At 50.2% G+C, this 16489-nt stretch overlaps 2 protein-coding genes across 2 annotated transcripts in view; one reads left to right on the top strand and one right to left on the bottom strand.

Moving 5' to 3' along the window:
- The window catches only part of LOC310648308 (cullin-1-like), a gene marked incomplete at its 5' end in the record, with an annotated part of 390312 nt that overhangs the window by 44145 nt on the left and 329678 nt on the right, over window positions 1-16489 (bottom strand). The window contains 2 exons of the mRNA XM_083376075.1: window positions 12098-12180; window positions 12259-12306. Of these exons, the coding sequence (XP_083232201.1) occupies window positions 12098-12180; window positions 12259-12306 (131 nt within the window). The remainder of the gene's footprint in view (window positions 1-12097; window positions 12181-12258; window positions 12307-16489) is intronic.
- LOC310648221 (uncharacterized protein) overlaps window positions 1-16489 on the top strand; it is a gene marked incomplete at its 5' end in the record, with an annotated part of 797336 nt that overhangs the window by 572368 nt on the left and 208479 nt on the right. The gene's annotated exons all lie outside the window — the stretch shown is intronic.

Below are 16489 nucleotides of genomic sequence, written 5' to 3'. Positions count from 1 at the left end.
TAAATGATCCATTTATTGTGTATGAGGACAATCAAGCTGCAATAAAGATGGCTAATAATGCTACAGTAAGAACAAGATCTAAATATACTGATCTTCGTTATTTAAATGTCAGACAATGTATCAAGGACAAATTAATACAGCTAGAGTATTGTTCATCTGATGTAAATATTGCAGACCATTTTACGAAGGTACAAAGTGCTGTGAAACACAATGCTAATTGTGAAAGAATGTGCATAAGATTGTAAGAGTTATATATTATTCTACCCAAAGGGGAGAATGTTAGGCATATGGTGTTAGCCTACAATGTTGGGTTGAAAATATATTAACCATAATGCTATGTCTTTAAGATGTTAATTGGCCAATGGGTGTGTAAGTGTTCTCATGGCCATAAGAGGAAGCTAGGAACGTAGCTTCTCTCTCTCTCTGAATTCACTGATCTCTACTGTTACTGTTTTTGCTCTGCTGTTGGTTTACTACTGTTGTAACCTAAACTGTGTATTGACCTCTGGACCGGTAAGAAGACTTTGATTACTCTTTGGACTGTTGCTATTGTTTATGACCTGGACTGTTTATTTTTGACTGTGCATTTTTGTTCTTACACCACCTCAAAAATAAACTACTTTTTGTTTTTATAACTCAGTGTATTCTTGTGTGACTTTTTACTGCTCTCAGTACCATTCCTTGTCTGTGCAACTCTTTGTTAGCACAAGGAGACCTCTGCACAAATAAAATTCCTTAACAAGTTCAACAGGTACTTTTGGTCCATAACCCTAATATGCGTTTCTTGCAAACAAATAACATCAGTCTTAAATTGTTTTAAATATTGAAAAACCTTCTTTCTCTTCTGTGGTGAGTTTAATCCATTGACATTCCAAGTTAGGAACTTAGTCGCCATTCTTGGCGTCCCGAAGCTTCTGGAGCATGCCTGCATATCCCCTTAACTTCCTTAGGCCGCGCCCCTCCCACAGCTTCGCTATAGGTACGCTTTGGAGGTTCCATAACTTTCTGCTGATCTTGCTCTTGCTCTTGTCTCACTCGTCTTAAAGCGGCACGCGTCATCCTCTGCTCTCTAGCATCTGCCGATGAAGCTGTAATTTGATCCCCTCCAGTACCTTTCTCATCTGTCTGTGTTCCTTCAGCACCTTGAGGCTTTCCCTCGCCATTTTTCTTTGCAGATTCCAAAAGTGGTGGAGGGGTTGCTTTTAAAACTTTGCTATAAAAATCACGTGCCTGGATCACTGTGACCAAACGGTGTCTCGTACCTTCATGCATCACCACCATGCCCACTGGTATCTCCCATCTGAACTTGATGTCGCGTTTCTTAAGTTCCTGTGCCAAAAAAGCAAAATCTTTCCTTCTCCTTAAAATTCTTGGAGGAATCTCTTTTAAAACCAAAACTTCTTGCTCAGCAACCACAAGCTTAGTATCATAAGCAACTTGAATAACTTCATTCCTAATTGCTCTCTTTGTAAAATAAACCACCACATCTCTAGGTAACTTCCTCTGCCTTGCAATCCATGAATTCACACGAAAGATTTTGTCTATACTTCCCTCAATTTCAGCTGCTGGCTGTCCCAGTACCGCTTCCAAAGCCTCAGAGACTATCTGCTTTAAATCTTCTTTAGGATTCTCTTTTAAGCCTCTGATTCTGATAGCAAACTCCATCTGGTGGTACTGGACGAGAGTCAAGTCTCCATCCATTTTATCCATTATATTTTCATTCTCTAAAACTTTTGCTTCTAGTCTGGAATTCTTTTGACTAAGATCCTCCATGTCGGGCCTCGGCAGCCCGGCACACGAGGGGGGGCCCCTCCACCCCCCCCGCACACCCGGCTTCCCTCCCACCGACCCCACCTGGTTCCAGCGCGGCCCGGAGAGACCGGAGACCCGCGACGCCCCTCCCGCCGCCTCCGGACGCGCCGCGGCTGCTTTCTTCGCTCGGCGGCGCATCGTCAAGCGGCTCCCCGGCGTGGAAGGCTCCGAGTCCCAAGCCTTCTCTTCTGGCGCTTCCGGACGCGCCGCAGCTGCAGCCCTCGCCTGGCGACGCGTCTGCGCGCGGCTCCCCGGCTCGGACGGCTCCGGGACCCGCGTCGCCTCTCCTGGTGCTTCCGGACGCGCTGCGGCTGCCGGCCTCGCCCGGCGGCGCGTCTGCGCGCGGCTCCCCGGCTCGGACGGCTCCGGGATCTGCGCCGCGGCTTCTGCTCCCTCGGAATGCGCCGCGGCTGCTGTGCTCGGCCGGCGGCAAGCTTGAGCAACGGACCCCGGCCTGCGGCCTGCCCGGTGGAGGCCTGAGCCGGCTCAATGTCTCTGCGGCCTGGGAGGATTCGGGAGCTGCGGCCTCACGGTGGACTGCGTCAGACTCCGACGCCATGCCTGCGCGGGACTGTGTGGCAACGCTGTTAGGGGATGGGTCCCTCCCCCCTACGGTGTCCGGGTGGCTGGGTGACAAGGGGCTTCGGGGGTGGGTGCAGCAGGGAGTGGGTGAGGGAAAAGGGCACGGTGGTGGCGACACGTTGGGGGGGCCTTACCTGCCTGAGCGACGGGTGAAAGGCCTTGTAGGGGAGGGGTGGGGAAGTTATAGGGAATGGGAGGGCGGAGGCATGTTTGGGTGGAGTTTGGGTGGGGTTTTTGGATGTGTATATAGCAGCGTTGGTTGCAGATAGCAGCCAACGCTGGCTTTGTTTCTCGTTGCGGCTATTGCTCTGAAGAATAAAGTGCTTCTAGACTGCAGCAGAAGTCTCTCGTTCCTGTGTTCGGCACCAGCCCTGCTTGTTGCAGGACGAGTTTTGACAGAAAGCCAGCGTTGCACTAGCATTGCGGCCCTACTGCCTTTCAGCTGTGTTCCGTTTGTGCGCCATGGCGGAGGGTGTGCAAGGGGCCGTGTTGGATACTGCTTCGGAGGAGGCTGGCGTGGCCGGGGCGGAGGTGACAACCCCTGTGGAGAGGGACGTGGAGGACGTCCAACCGGTTGTGAGGCCCAAAGTGCGGGACGTGCAACCAACAGACCCTGCGGTGGAGTCCCAGGGCGCTAGTAGCCAAACCCAGGGGGGGGAGTGGTGGCTGAGCTCGATCCTGGGGCGCACGGGGCTCGAGCAAGGACGAACGGCCCGGCCCGGTGGGGCTCCACTGGGTTGGAGGGAGCGTCGGCTTACTGATGATGATGGCGAGGAATACAGCTATTCAACTGCACCCAGGAGCCAAACTATGGACGTGCTGCGCGAAAGGTTCGGAGAAGTCGGGGCACGTGACGGCGGTTCCTGGGGAGCCATGGCCCCTGAAGAAGACACGGGACAGTGGTCTCTTGGGGGGGCACCCAGTCAGTCAGCAACGTCCCGTTTCCGACTGGCTAGCCCAAAGTTCAAGGTGCCTGGGGAGGGAGGCGTTCGGGGCCCATCCACACGAGCTCAAGGGGGGCGTGAAGCTTGGCCAACGCCTGATCGGGGCCCTGGATGTCCCGCACCCAGGTCGGTGGGGGTGTCCCAGGCTCAGACCCGTCCACCTGTTGGGCATTGGGGACCGGGCGTGGTGTGGGGACCCCCACCGCTCACTACAACCTATGATGGGCATCCCGACCGCCTGGCCATGTTCCTAGGGCAGGTGATTAACCATCTGGACGGGTACGCCCATGCCTATCCTTCACATTGGGCGATGGTGGTGGCGGTCACCACGTGCCTTCAGGGAGAGGCTGCAACCTGGGCAGCGGACCTCTACAGTGACCACGCCCGCGAGCTCGGGGACGTGGGGCTGTTCTTGGAAGCCCTACGCGTCCGCTTCAAGGATGTATCCCGCTTACATCGCGCGGAAGCGGAAGTGTTAGCCATCAGGCAGCGAGGACGACCGGCAGAGGAGTACGTGCTCGAGTTCCGCAGGGTTGCGGGCAGGTTACGCTCGTGGCCCGAGCGCTTGCTGGTGCACCACTTCCGGGCCGGTCTTGATGGAGCTCTCCGGCGGGCATGTGTGGTGCGGGGGGTTCCTGCACGGCTTCAGGACTGGTTCCGGGTGGCGGTGGAGCTGGACATTGGGTTGCAGGACACCCGGGGCAGACCAGTAGCGGCCCCTGGAGCCTGGAGGACCCCGGAGGGGCCGAAGACAGAGAGCCGGAAGCCCGTGGCGGCGGCGACACAACCCGGCCCCCCACCGGCGCCCCGTCCAACAATCCGCTGCTTCCGCTGCGACCAACCGGGCCATCGGGCGGTGGACTGCCCGTTACCTCCGCCGCGACCGGGGCCCAACCCTCCGGAGGCGCGGGTCCCGACCCCCAGAAGAGCTGCAGAACGCTCCAGAACAGCGTACCAGGTGGCCGACAAGACACCCCGAACGTCGACACCGATACGTCCAGTGGGCCCGGCGGATGGACGAACGGACACGTCCGACGGCTCTGAGGATCACGAGTACGAGGAGGACCCGATGGTAAGCGCTCCGGTGTGCCCTTTTGTGCTGCCCGTGGTGTTGATAAGCCCACGAACGGGTGAGAGGAGGGAGTGTAAGGCTCTGATTGATACAGGCAGCACACGCTGCCTTATTAGCCTGATGATGGCAAGGGAGGCCGGTATTCCCCTTCAGCGGCTCCCCAAACCTATCCGATTTCAGCAGGTAGACGGGTCTCTTTTGGGTGGAGCACCCATTACGCATGTAACGGCACCGGTGAGGATGGAATTGGGTACACACTGGGAGACTCTCCGGTTTGTCGTGGTGCCGTCTATGACGGAGGCAGTCATCCTGGGGCTTACGTGGTTGGACAGGTGGGGCCCCACGGTTTGGTGGGAGGGGGGATGCCGACACCTCCGCCTCGGGACAGGGCCCCAGCCTCCTGAAAAGCATTCCTTCTTGGGTCCGGAGGGGATTGGTGGGCCAGAGGGGGCCGCAGGGGTGGGTACCGGGCTTGAGACACAGGTACCACGGGAGTACAGCGATCTCGCAGATGTCTTCGATGAGAAGGAGTGTGACGCCTTGCCACCCCACCGCCCCACGGACTGCGCTATTGAACTGGAGCCAGGGGCAAAATTGCCGAAACCCCGCATGTACGCAATGGCACCCCGGGAGATGCAGGAGCTCCGTCAATACATAGACAAGAACCTGCGGAGGGGGTTCATCCAGCCCGCTCGGTCCAGGATGGCGGCCCCTGTCTTGTTCAGAGAGAAGAAAGACGGGACCCTAAGACTGTGCGTTGATTATCGGGGGGTCAACGCGGTATGTGTGGAGCACTTGTACCCCCTCCCTTTGGTGAAGGACCTTTTAGCTCATTTGGCTACGGGCCGGGTGTTCACCAAGTTAGACCTAAGGGAGGCGTACTACCGTGTCCGGATAAAAGCTGGTGATGAATGGAAGACGGCTTTCAACTGCCCGTTGGGGAGCTTTCAGTTTAGGGTAATGCCGTTTGGCCTGCAAGGAGCCCCCGCGGTATTCATGCAGTTGATTAACCAAGTCCTGCATGACCATTTGTACTGGGGGGTCCTTGTCTATCTTGATGACATCCTCATATATACGTCTACGCTGGAGGAGCATGTCGCCTTAGTGCGGAGTGTGCTGACCAAGTTGAGGGACGCCCGGTTATATGTGAAGCTTTCTAAATGTGAGTTTCACAAGCCCCGGCTGGACTATTTGGGATATCGGGTGTCCTCCAGCGGGGTGGAGATGGACCCGGGGAAAGTGGAGGCTATCCAACAGTGGCAAGCCCCACGGACCCGGAAACAGTTGCAGAGTTTTCTAGGCTTCGCTAACTTTTATCGACAATTTATTCCACATTTCGCTTCCATCGCCCTGCCGCTCACGGACCTACTGCGGACTAAACAGATGGCAACCTCGCCGCGGCCAGGGCAGAAGCTTGCGTGGACCACCATATGCCAGCGGGCTTTTGAGTCGCTCAAGGCGCAGTTTGCCAGGGAGCCCGTTCTGCAACACCCGAACCCTGACCTGCCCTACGTAGTACAGGCTGATGCAAGCGACGTGGCTGTTGGAGCTGTTCTTCTGCAACGGCATGCGAAGGGAGGATTGCGGCCCTGCGCGTACGCCTCCAAGAAGCTAACGACCGCGGAGAGGGCTTGGGCTATCTGGGAGAAAGAGGCCTTCGCGGTCCGCTGGGCCCTAGGGACTTGGAGACACCTTCTGGAGGGGGTTAGCCAGGAGTTCGAGGTTTGGACAGACCATAAAAACCTGGAAGCCCTGCAAACACCCCGCCGACTGTCCCCGAAACACGTACGGTGGGCCCAGTACTTCCAACGCTTCCGGTTTCGCCTCAAGTATGTGCCTGGGGGTAGGAATTTCCTGGCGGACGCCTTGTCTCGGCTACCGCAGTACGATTGCCGGAAGGAGGAGGTAGTGCAGGCACTGGTACCGCCGCCCCGCCCGGTGGAGGAGACGGAGCACAGGGCCAACACCGTGACAGACGATTTCCTGCGGACATGTAAGGGAGCGTTGGCGACTGACGACTGGATGCGGGCGCACCCCGACACCCTCTCGTTGCGGGATGGTTTAGCTTGGCACGGGGCCAGGTTGTATGTGCCTGCAGCGGCACGAGATCAGGCACTCTACCAATGCCATGACGCTAGGCAGGCAGGTCACTACGGGTACGTGAAAACCCTGCATCTGGCCCGCCGCCAGTTCTGGTGGCCAACCATGAGACGGGACATTGAAAGCTATGTGCAGAAGTGCCGCGTTTGCGCCACCACTAAGCCCTCTACCAAGAAACCGGCAGGCCTCCTGCAACAGGTGGCAGACCCCGTACGACCTTGGCAGGACATTGCAATGGACTTCGTGGTTGAGCTACCGGAAAGCAGGGGATATAACGTTTTGTGGACAGTAGTAGACTTGTTCTCGAAACAAGCCCACTTCATCCCCTGTAAGGGATTGCCCTCGGCCCGTCGGCTGGCATGGCTGTTTGTCCAACATATCTATCGTCTCCACGGGGTGCCACGACGTATCATCTCCGACCGTGGGGTACAGTTCACGGCCCGGTTCTGGAGGGAGTTCGTGCGTTATATTGGAGCAACACAGGGTCTGAGCTCGGCGTACCACCCAAGCACGAATGGAGCCGCGGAACGTGCGAACGCGGCGGTGGAGCGATACCTGCGTTGTTATGTGTCATACCAACAGTCCGAATGGGTGGACTTGTTATCCTTCGCGGAAGTAGCCTACAACAACGCAGTGCATAGCAGCACTGGGTTCTCCCCCTTTAAAGTGGTATCTGGTTACGAGTTCGTTCCTATCGCAGGGTGCGATCAGGGGGCCCCGGCATCCTGCACACCTGGGGCGTGGATGCACCGGTTGGAGGAGGCGTGGGGGGTAGCTAAGAAGGCGTTAGAGCGAGCAGCAGAGTCATACAAAGAGCAGGCGGACAGGAAAAGACGGCCGTTTGCACCTCCCAAAGTAGGTGATCTCGTCTACCTCTCTACAAAATACCTGCGGCTGCAGGTGCCATGTAGAAAGCTAGGACCCAAATATCTCGGACCCTTCCGAGTTATACAGGTAGTAAATCCCGTCACCGTCAGACTCCGGCTACCTCCCCTACTTGGAAAGATACACCCCGTATTCCACAGCAGCCTGCTGAAGCCTGCTACGACCGCCTCTGCGGCGGCAGGGGAGGGCAGCCCAGGACCTGTACAGGGCAGTCACTATGAGGTACAGGAGATCCTGGACTCCCGGAAACGAAGGGGGCGGGTGCAATACTTGGTGCTCTGGAAGGGGTACCCCATGGAGGAGGCCACCTGGGTACGGGATGAGGATGTGTGTGCACCACGCCTTCTCCGTGCTTTCCACCGGAAACACCCGGGGAAGCTGGGGGAGACCCCGGGGGGGACAGTTGATCATGTTACGGATTGCTCACCTCTCTCTCCTTGCATTCCAGGTGGGCCCCTGGTAGAGGGGGCAGCATGTCGGGCCTCGGCAGCCCGGCACACGAGGGGGGGCCCCTCCACCCCCCCCGCACACCCGGCTTCCCTCCCACCGACCCCACCTGGTTCCAGCGCGGCCCGGAGAGACCGGAGACCCGCGACGCCCCTCCCACCGCCTCCGGACGCGCCGCGGCTGCTTTCTTCGCTCGGCGGCGCATCGTCAAGCGGCTCCCCGGCGTGGAAGGCTCCGAGTCCCGAGCCTTCTCTTCTGGCGCTTCCGGACGCGCCGCAGCTGCAGCCCTCGCCTGGCGACGCGTCTGCGCGCGGCTCCCCGGCTCGGACGGCTCCGGGACCCGCGTCGCCTCTCCTGGTGCTTCCGGACGCGCTGCGGCTGCCGGCCTCGCCCGGCGGCGCGTCTGTGCGCGGCTCCCCGGCTCGGACGGCTCCGGGATCTGCGCCGCGGCTTCTGCTCCCTCGGAATGCGCCGCGGCTGCTGTGCTCGGCCGGTGGCAAGCTTGAGCAACGGACCCCGGCCTGCGGCCTGCCCGGTGGAGGCCTGAGCCGGCTCAATGTCTCTGCGGCCTGGGAGGATTCGGGAGCTGCGGCCTCATGGTGGACTGCGTCAGACTCCGACGCCATGCCTGCGCGGGACTGTGTGGCAACGCTGTTAGGGGATGGGTCCCTCCCCCCTACGGTGTCCGGGTGGCTGGGTGACAAGGGGCTTCGGGGGTGGGTGCAGCAGGGAGTGGGTGAGGGAAAAGGGCACGGTGGTGGCGACACGTTGGGGGGGCCTTACCTGCCTGAGCGACGGGCGAAAGGCCTTGTAGGGAATGGGAGGGCGGAGGCATGTTTGGGTGGAGTTTGGGTGGGGTTTTTGGATGTGTATATAGCAGCGTTGGTTGCAGATAGCAGCCAACGCTGGCTTTGTTTCTCGTTGCGGCTATTGCTCTGAAGAATAAAGTGCTTCTAGACTGCAGCAGAAGTCTCTCGTTCCTGTGTTCGGCACCAGCCCTGCTTGTTGCAGGACGAGTTTTGACACTCCATTTTTTCATCCAAACATTGAATACATACAGCCACACCTTCAAGTGCAGGCAAGATGTCTGCCCTCATTGCTGTAAACTTCTCTTCCATCTTCCCCTCCAGCTTTTCCATCTTCTCCTCCAGCTTCTCCTCCAGCTTTTCCATCTTTTCATCTATAATATCTGATATTTGTTGTGAATGCTTTTCCAAAGCATCCTGTAAATCCTTAACCGTCAGTGCCGGAGCAGGTGCAGGAGGAAGTAAGGCTTGCAGCGAGGTCTGTTGCACCGGGGAAGCCCCCGCACTCCGGAGAGCTTTAGAAGTTTTAGTCGCCATCTTCCCCCACTTTCACTTACTACGCACTTTCACTTTTAAAAGCCATAAAGTCCATTGAGCTAGAGAACAAAAGTCCACTTCACCTTGACCTCCTGTACCGCTCTTCCTGCCTCTCCACACTCGAAAGTCTTTCCTTCTGGCAGGGGTGGTTGCTAACGCTTGGTTTTGCTCCCAAAAGCACGGAGCAGAAGCGCTACGCAGCCCGGAGCAAACCCAGGCTTCGGGGGGGGCTCGATCCTTCAGCCGCCCGAACTAAAAGCTCAGGCGGCCCCGGAGAGCTCAACCCCTACCTGGGGCCTCACCCCCTCCTCTTCTCCCGAGGAGGGGGCTTCCGAACCACCAAAACAGCTGATCGGCGCTGTTTTCGGCAGTTCAACAAAGCCGCGGAGCGGACAGCCCGGAGATGGCTGTCTTCAGCGTCGCGTCGCCACCGGAAGTCCCTTATACTTCACAATCTTATTGCAGCATGTGAATACATTCCTCTCTAATTATCAACTTTTATAGAAATAATAAAGAACTTTTACTTCTTCACCATATTAACCATCTTCATGAATGGAGAACCCAGAAGCTTCACTTCTTGGCTCTCAGCAGAAACTTTATTAAGTGTACAGGTTGACAATGAACAGCATTCCATTTTTTTCCCTGTGATAATTTATTCTGTCCTCTTGACTTTTGGTTAACAAAAAGTTTGTGTCGCTCAAACTGTTAGTGCTTTGATCCAACATTTTCCCCCCCAATCCTACTAGTCTTGAAATATATTCAGCATATAAATTAAATAGTTATATGGACAATATATGTATATTTCATGCTCTTCCCTTTCTTGAACCACTCTTTCTCCTATCTCAATTGTTACAGTTGCTTCAAAGATTACTCAGAAGAACAATCAGATATTCTTGCAATTAGCCTTAATATATTCCACCTACTAGTATGATCTACAAAAATTAACTACCTTACTATCTTCAACACAGAAAAGGTATACAGCTGCTCTCTTTATTTATACCTCTTCTGTTAGCTGACTGATCTCCTGCCTCTTTATTTTTTCTGAAACCTGCCTGTTCATCTGGCATGTCTCTGTCCATGTATGGCTGTATTCTTTGAAATATCTTAAGCAAAATGTTTTGTGAAGTATTATTGCAATGATTCTGTAACTTGCATATTCTCTTGCATGTCACTCAATCTTTGTTCCATATTTATTCAAATAAGGCAATTAGCACGAACCAATTCTCCTGAAGCTTTAAACAGTCCAATGGGTATTTCAAGTTCATCTCATTCTGGCAGCTTTCATTCTGTCTTCAAATTTAAATAAAATAAAATGAAACAGAACAAGACATAATAGGGTACTACAATTAATGGTGAGATCATCGATGGGTGGCTAAAATCTGCCTAATTTTACAGACAGTATAGGTCAGGCATATCAAACTGCTGACCCATGGGCCAGATGCATCACAACAAAACCGCGCCCTCCCCATTGCCAGCAATGGGGAAAAAGTCACGATACGTTGCCCGACGTCACATGACGTCGCGAGTTTGACATGCCTGGTATAGGTAGTCGACTTATAACCACAATTGGGATCAGAATTTCCATTGCTAAGCAAGGCAGTTGTTAAGTGAATCATGCCCAATTTTATGACCTTTTTTGCTATGGTTAAGCAAATCCCTACAGTTGTTAAGTGAAACATGCAGTCACTAAGTAAATCCAGCTTTTCCCCCACTGACATTGCCTGTCAGAAACCAGTTGGGAAGGTCACAAATGCAATCACAGGACCATGAGATGCTGCCATTTTCATAAATACATGCCAGTTGCCAAGCACCTAAATTTTGATCACATGACTGTGAGGATGTTGCAGTGGTCATTAGTGTGACAACCAGTTGTAAGTCATTTTTTACAGAGCTGTTATAACTTTGGTCACTAAATGAATGGTTGTAAGTTGAGGACTTACCTGTATAGTAGAATTTAGCTACATTCAAATTAACGATCATACTGATCTGATAGTAACAGCTGTACAGAAAAGAAATTGGAATTTCCCAGATATTTTGTCAGGTAAGGAGTTATAAAATAAGTCTGTGAATCCACATGGAAGGTGCAATATAACAGGACATTACCTTTGGTCTCAATGGCCCCTTATCCTAACTCTAACTCTAATCTGAAAGATCATAAAACTATCAAATGACTGCCTATGTACTCCCACATTAGTAACTATGTTATTGTGTAACACAGTAACTTGCATGTCTCACTACAAATAAGTTTATCAAAAAGTGTGGAAAAACAGAAGTTAGTAAACTTTATTAAAACCAAATAAAAAATTTTATTATACAATATTTGAGGCGAAGTATTCTTTATTATGTTTATTTATGGGTATTTTTGTGCAGTGTACTCAATTCTGAAGCAATTGTGAAAACCCTAACTTGCATGGAACACCATTTTTGGAGCAGAATCTTGTAACCAATATCACAGGGGAATATTCAGATATTTTTGTTACCTCTTTTTATTATGAGCTTATTCATTACAAAAGGATATTCTACATTCTAAAAATATTGCAGTTAAACAAATGTGTTTCAACTTACACCTTGGGATTTGTGTTTGTTCAGGGAATGTAAGATTTGGCTGCTTTGGAAACATGACCTGAATTCTAGTCTTGATTGACAGCTGAAGAACAGTACTGCAAGTTGTTAAAAAAAGTTATGAAAGCCAAGATCTAGATCTAATTGTAGTCAATTGTCCATTCATTTACAGTGTGAATAAAACTGGTACAGAGTTGTGAGTGTTTGACTGGAATAGTACTATGACAAGAATGCAAACATACGTATCATTGCTATCTTTAATAAATATAGAACTTTTTGGATAATATTTACTCTACCATCCTAAGAAAAACAATTGTGACTAGGTGTTTTTATTCAACTATCTTTCTTACTTTTTGTAGCCAAGGTACAATTTTATCAAAGTGTCTGGCTTCAATTCCACTTCATCAACATTTGCATTTTCATCTTCTAAAACCTATGAAAACACAAGACAAGCAATGTGAGAACATATTAACACATTATTTCTCCACCCTCCCAAAAGAAAAGCACTCACCAACAATTTTGACTTTAATAAAATCTGAAGTACTTGTGCCAATATATCCTAAAAAGTAAAAAAGTAAAGAAAATGAGTTAATACCATACCTAATTCATTCTGTAGTTATAAGCTTTACAGCTGATAGGGAAGAACATAAGCAACAATACATTTAGCTTAATAGTTTTTATAAGACCATGTACAAACTGCATTTAAACAGGAAAAAACTCAGATTAAGTTAAACGTAATATTAAGAGAAGTGAAATTGTGCTATACATGAGAAAAATCAAGGAAGCTGAATTTTTTCTAAAACATTTGATGAACTCATAAGGACTGTGGAAAACATTCTGAAGAAACCGACTTTAAATACTTTAAACTCACAAAAGGAACTTGTTTTCAAAGCAGTAAATATGGACTCAGAAACAACACAGACTGTGAAAAATATTCAGAGAAACATGGACTCCGAAATAACATTCTCGACTTCATACACCTTCCTGAAGTTCAACCCTGTGCTTTTATATAATATCAGAGAACTCTCTGGGTGGATAAGTGGCAAATGGGTCTTTTTCAAGGGGCTTGAAGGAGATTGGGAAATAGACTTATTACATTTAATTAGGGAACAATCTTATCTCGGTTTTGGGGGGAACATAGATTGGCTTTGCAGATTGGACCTATTGTATTCAATCCATCAGTAATTGATAAGAGGTGGTATTACAGTGAAATATATAGTATTTTATTAATTTTCTATTTTTTACAGATCATAAGTGCTTAGTAAACAGCGTGTTGTCTGAGTCCATTTTTTACTTAATAATACATATTAAATTCCTAATCTCTATCCCCTTTTTCCGGCCAATGATAAACTATATCTCATATTTAAAATTATTCTATGTCCTCTTTTTCTTTATCGTTCAATATCGATCTGTCCATTTCTACACAGTACGGTGTTTTCTTGATTATCTCTTCTTCAGGTAGTGTTTCTTCATTTTTCGAGCACTAAACTGTTTGGGGTGACTCGCTCCCTCCTGAACCAGGAGGTGAGGGAGGAGCCCCTGCAGGGTCGTGCCGAGGAATTTAGTCAATATCTGGCGGATAAAATCGCTCAGATTCGGGCTGAATTGGACTCCGACTGGGCAGAGTCTGACGATGGGGAATCGAGCGGTCTTGGGAATATTATTTGGGAAGAATTCGATCCTGTGACTCTGGAAGAAGTGGACAGGATCATGGGGAGGCTGAGTTCCACCACTTGTTTACTGGACCCGTGCCCCTCCTGGCTGGTTTATGCAACGCGGGAGGGGACACGAAGCTGGCTCCAGGCAGTAATAATTGCTTCTTTGAGAGAGGGTAGCTTCCCCGCCGCCTTGAAGGAGGCGGTGGTGAGGCCCCTCCTCAAGAAGTCTGCCCTGGACCCAGCTATTTTGAATAACTATCGTCCGGTCTCCAACCTTCGCTTTTTAGCGAAGGTTGTTGAGAGTGTGGTGGCTCATCAGCTTCCTCTGTTCCTGGAGGAAGCGGATTATCTGGACCCCTACCAATCGGGCTTTAGGCCCGGGTACAGCACAGAGACGGCATTGGTCGCATTGGTGAACGATCTCTGGCGGGCTCGGGACAGGGTCTGCTCCTCTGTCCTAGTCCTATTAGACCTCTCAGCGGCTTTTGATACCATCGACCATGGTATCTTACTGCGGCACCTCAGGGGGTTGGGAGTGGGTGGCACTGTCTTACAGTGGTTCTCCTCCTACCTTCTGGGTCGTTCGCAGTTGGTCTTGACAGGGGGACAGAGGTTGGCCTCGAGGCCTCTCGTTTGTGGAGTCCCTCAGGGGTCGGTCCTCTCGCCTCTCCTGTTCAACATCTATATGAAGCCGCTGGGCGAGATCATTCGTGGTTTTGGGGTGGGATATCATCAGTACGCTGATGATACCCAGCTTTTTATTTCCACCCCAAATCAACTCAGTGATGCCCTCTCCGTGATGTCCTGTTGCCTGGAGGCAGTTCGGGTCTGGATGGGGAGGAACAGGCTTCGTCTAAATCCTGACAAGACCGAGTGGCTGTGCGTATCGGCATCTCGGGTTGTCCATTCTATTCCATCTTTATCTATAGGGGGTGAGGTGTTACCCCCCTGTAGATAGGGCTCGCAACTTGGGTGTCCTCCTTGATTCACAGCTCAATTTTGAAGATCATATAGGAGCTGTGACTAGGGGGGGCTTTTGCCCAGGTTCGCCTGGTGCGCCAGTTGCGGCCCTATTTGGAGCGGGACGCCCTATGCACAGTCACTCATGCGCTCGTGACCTCTCGGATAGACTACTGCAACGCTCTCTACATGGGGCTGCCCTTGAATACCACTCGGAGGCTCCAGCTGGTGCAGAATGCAGCCGCACGAGTTGTGATGGGGGCTTCCCGATACTCCCATGTAACACCTCTGCTCCGTGAGCTGCATTGGCTTCCAGTTGTCTTCCGAGTGAGATTCAAGGTGCTGGTGATGACCTATAAAGCCCTAAATGGCATGGGTCCGGGTTATTTACGGGAGCACCTCTTGCCGGCGTTAACTTCCCATCGCCTTGTGCGCTCCCACAGAGAGGGACTCCTCAGGGTGCCATCGGTCAGGGAATGTCGACTGGCGGCTCCCAGGGGGAGAGCATTCTCTGTGGGCGCGCCTGCCCTCTGGAATCAGCTTCCAGTTGAGCTCTGGATGGCTCCCGACCTTCGCTCGTTTCGCCGCGACCTGAAGACTTGGTTGTTTGAACAGGCTGGCCTGGACTGAGGGATTGGATTTTAGAGTTTAAATTTTAAAAAATTTAAATTTTAGAATGTATTTATACCTTAGGGCTATTGATTTAATCTTATTTTAATTTTTATACCTTGTGTGTTGTTAGTGTTTTAATTGCCCTGTACACCGCCCCGAGTCCTTGGAGAGGGGCGGTATATAAATCTAAAAAAATAAAATAAATAAATAAAAATAAACAAATACAATTCTTACTACTATCAATACATGCAACATTCAGTATATACTTCCACATCATATTTTTCTGACATTATACCTAATACAAATATTTCCAGTTTATAACATCTATTCAAGCCAATTCATATCTCAATTGTATTTGCAATTGAGGCCACCTTATTAAATCAATATTTCAATTTTGATTTCCCTTCAAAATATCTTTATAGGTTATAATTTTCTCAACATTGATTAAGTTTAGGTGGGCAAAAGCTTCCCTTGTTAAAAGCCATCCTAATATTTTCATATTTCTCATAGCATAAAAAAGTGTAACATCCTAATTGTAAATCATATCCTTCTAAGTATAATGATCTTTTTGTGTCTAAGGTTTATCTATTTCTTTTAGCCGTGTTCAAACACCTGTTTGGTAGTTATAAGGCCCCCTCCGGTAAGTCAAGTCCTCTATTTTCTTTAATCTAACTCTAGCTTTCTTCCTTTGCCAGATAAATTTCCAAATCAGTGTATTTAAGTTGTCAAAAAATGTTTTTCTCTATTTTTATGGGTACTATTTGAAATAGGAAAAACCATTTAGGTCAGATATTTTTGAGGCGGGGGGTATCAACCCATTTATATTCATTGAAAAACTCCAATTTTCCTTCTCCCTCAGCTTCTCTTTTCATTTCTTGTTTCCCAATTTCTAACGTTTCTCCTAAAGGCTCTATAATCCATTCTATAAAGTCTTCTTCCTTATCTTCAGGTGTGTTCTGAAATCTTGAGGGATGAGATGCCTTTTCCATTTACAGTATTGTCGCTGAATCTTCCAGGTTTTTCTTTGTCTGCACCAGTCTGTGATTTTCTTCCTTTATATCCTCCGTCTTTGGATCAGTTTCCTCTGATTTGTCTTCTATTTTCTGAATTCCTTGTTCATTCTTTATAGTCAATATTCTAATGGTTTTCTAGTTGTCAGTTTAGGTTAAAAACTTGCTCATTTATCTTATCCAGATTACCTTTAGTCTCATCATAGTTTCTTCTTAAATCTTCTTTGTGTGAAACAATTGCCTCTTGAATTAATTGCAGTATAGATTGCATTTCCTTCTGGAAATTGTTAGCTTTTTCTCTCTGATATACCAAGCTGGGGGCTTCGGGGGCAGATGCTGGGGATGGTTTTTTACCAATTTTAGCTAGGTGTGCAGTGCTCATTTTTGTTTCCACCCTCCAAGTAGTCTGTCAAATCTATTATATTCCCCAAGTGCTAGCCTTATCTAACATGACCAATCTTATAGTCAATACAACAATATACTAATTAAATTTAAATTTAAA

Source organism: Vipera ursinii, assembly GCF_947247035.1.
Source record: "Vipera ursinii genome assembly, chromosome: W".
Classification (NCBI taxonomy): Eukaryota; Metazoa; Chordata; class Lepidosauria; order Squamata; family Viperidae; genus Vipera; species Vipera ursinii.
The sequence above is the reverse complement of the archived record's forward strand: the minus strand, read 5'-3'. Positions and strand labels throughout refer to the sequence as shown.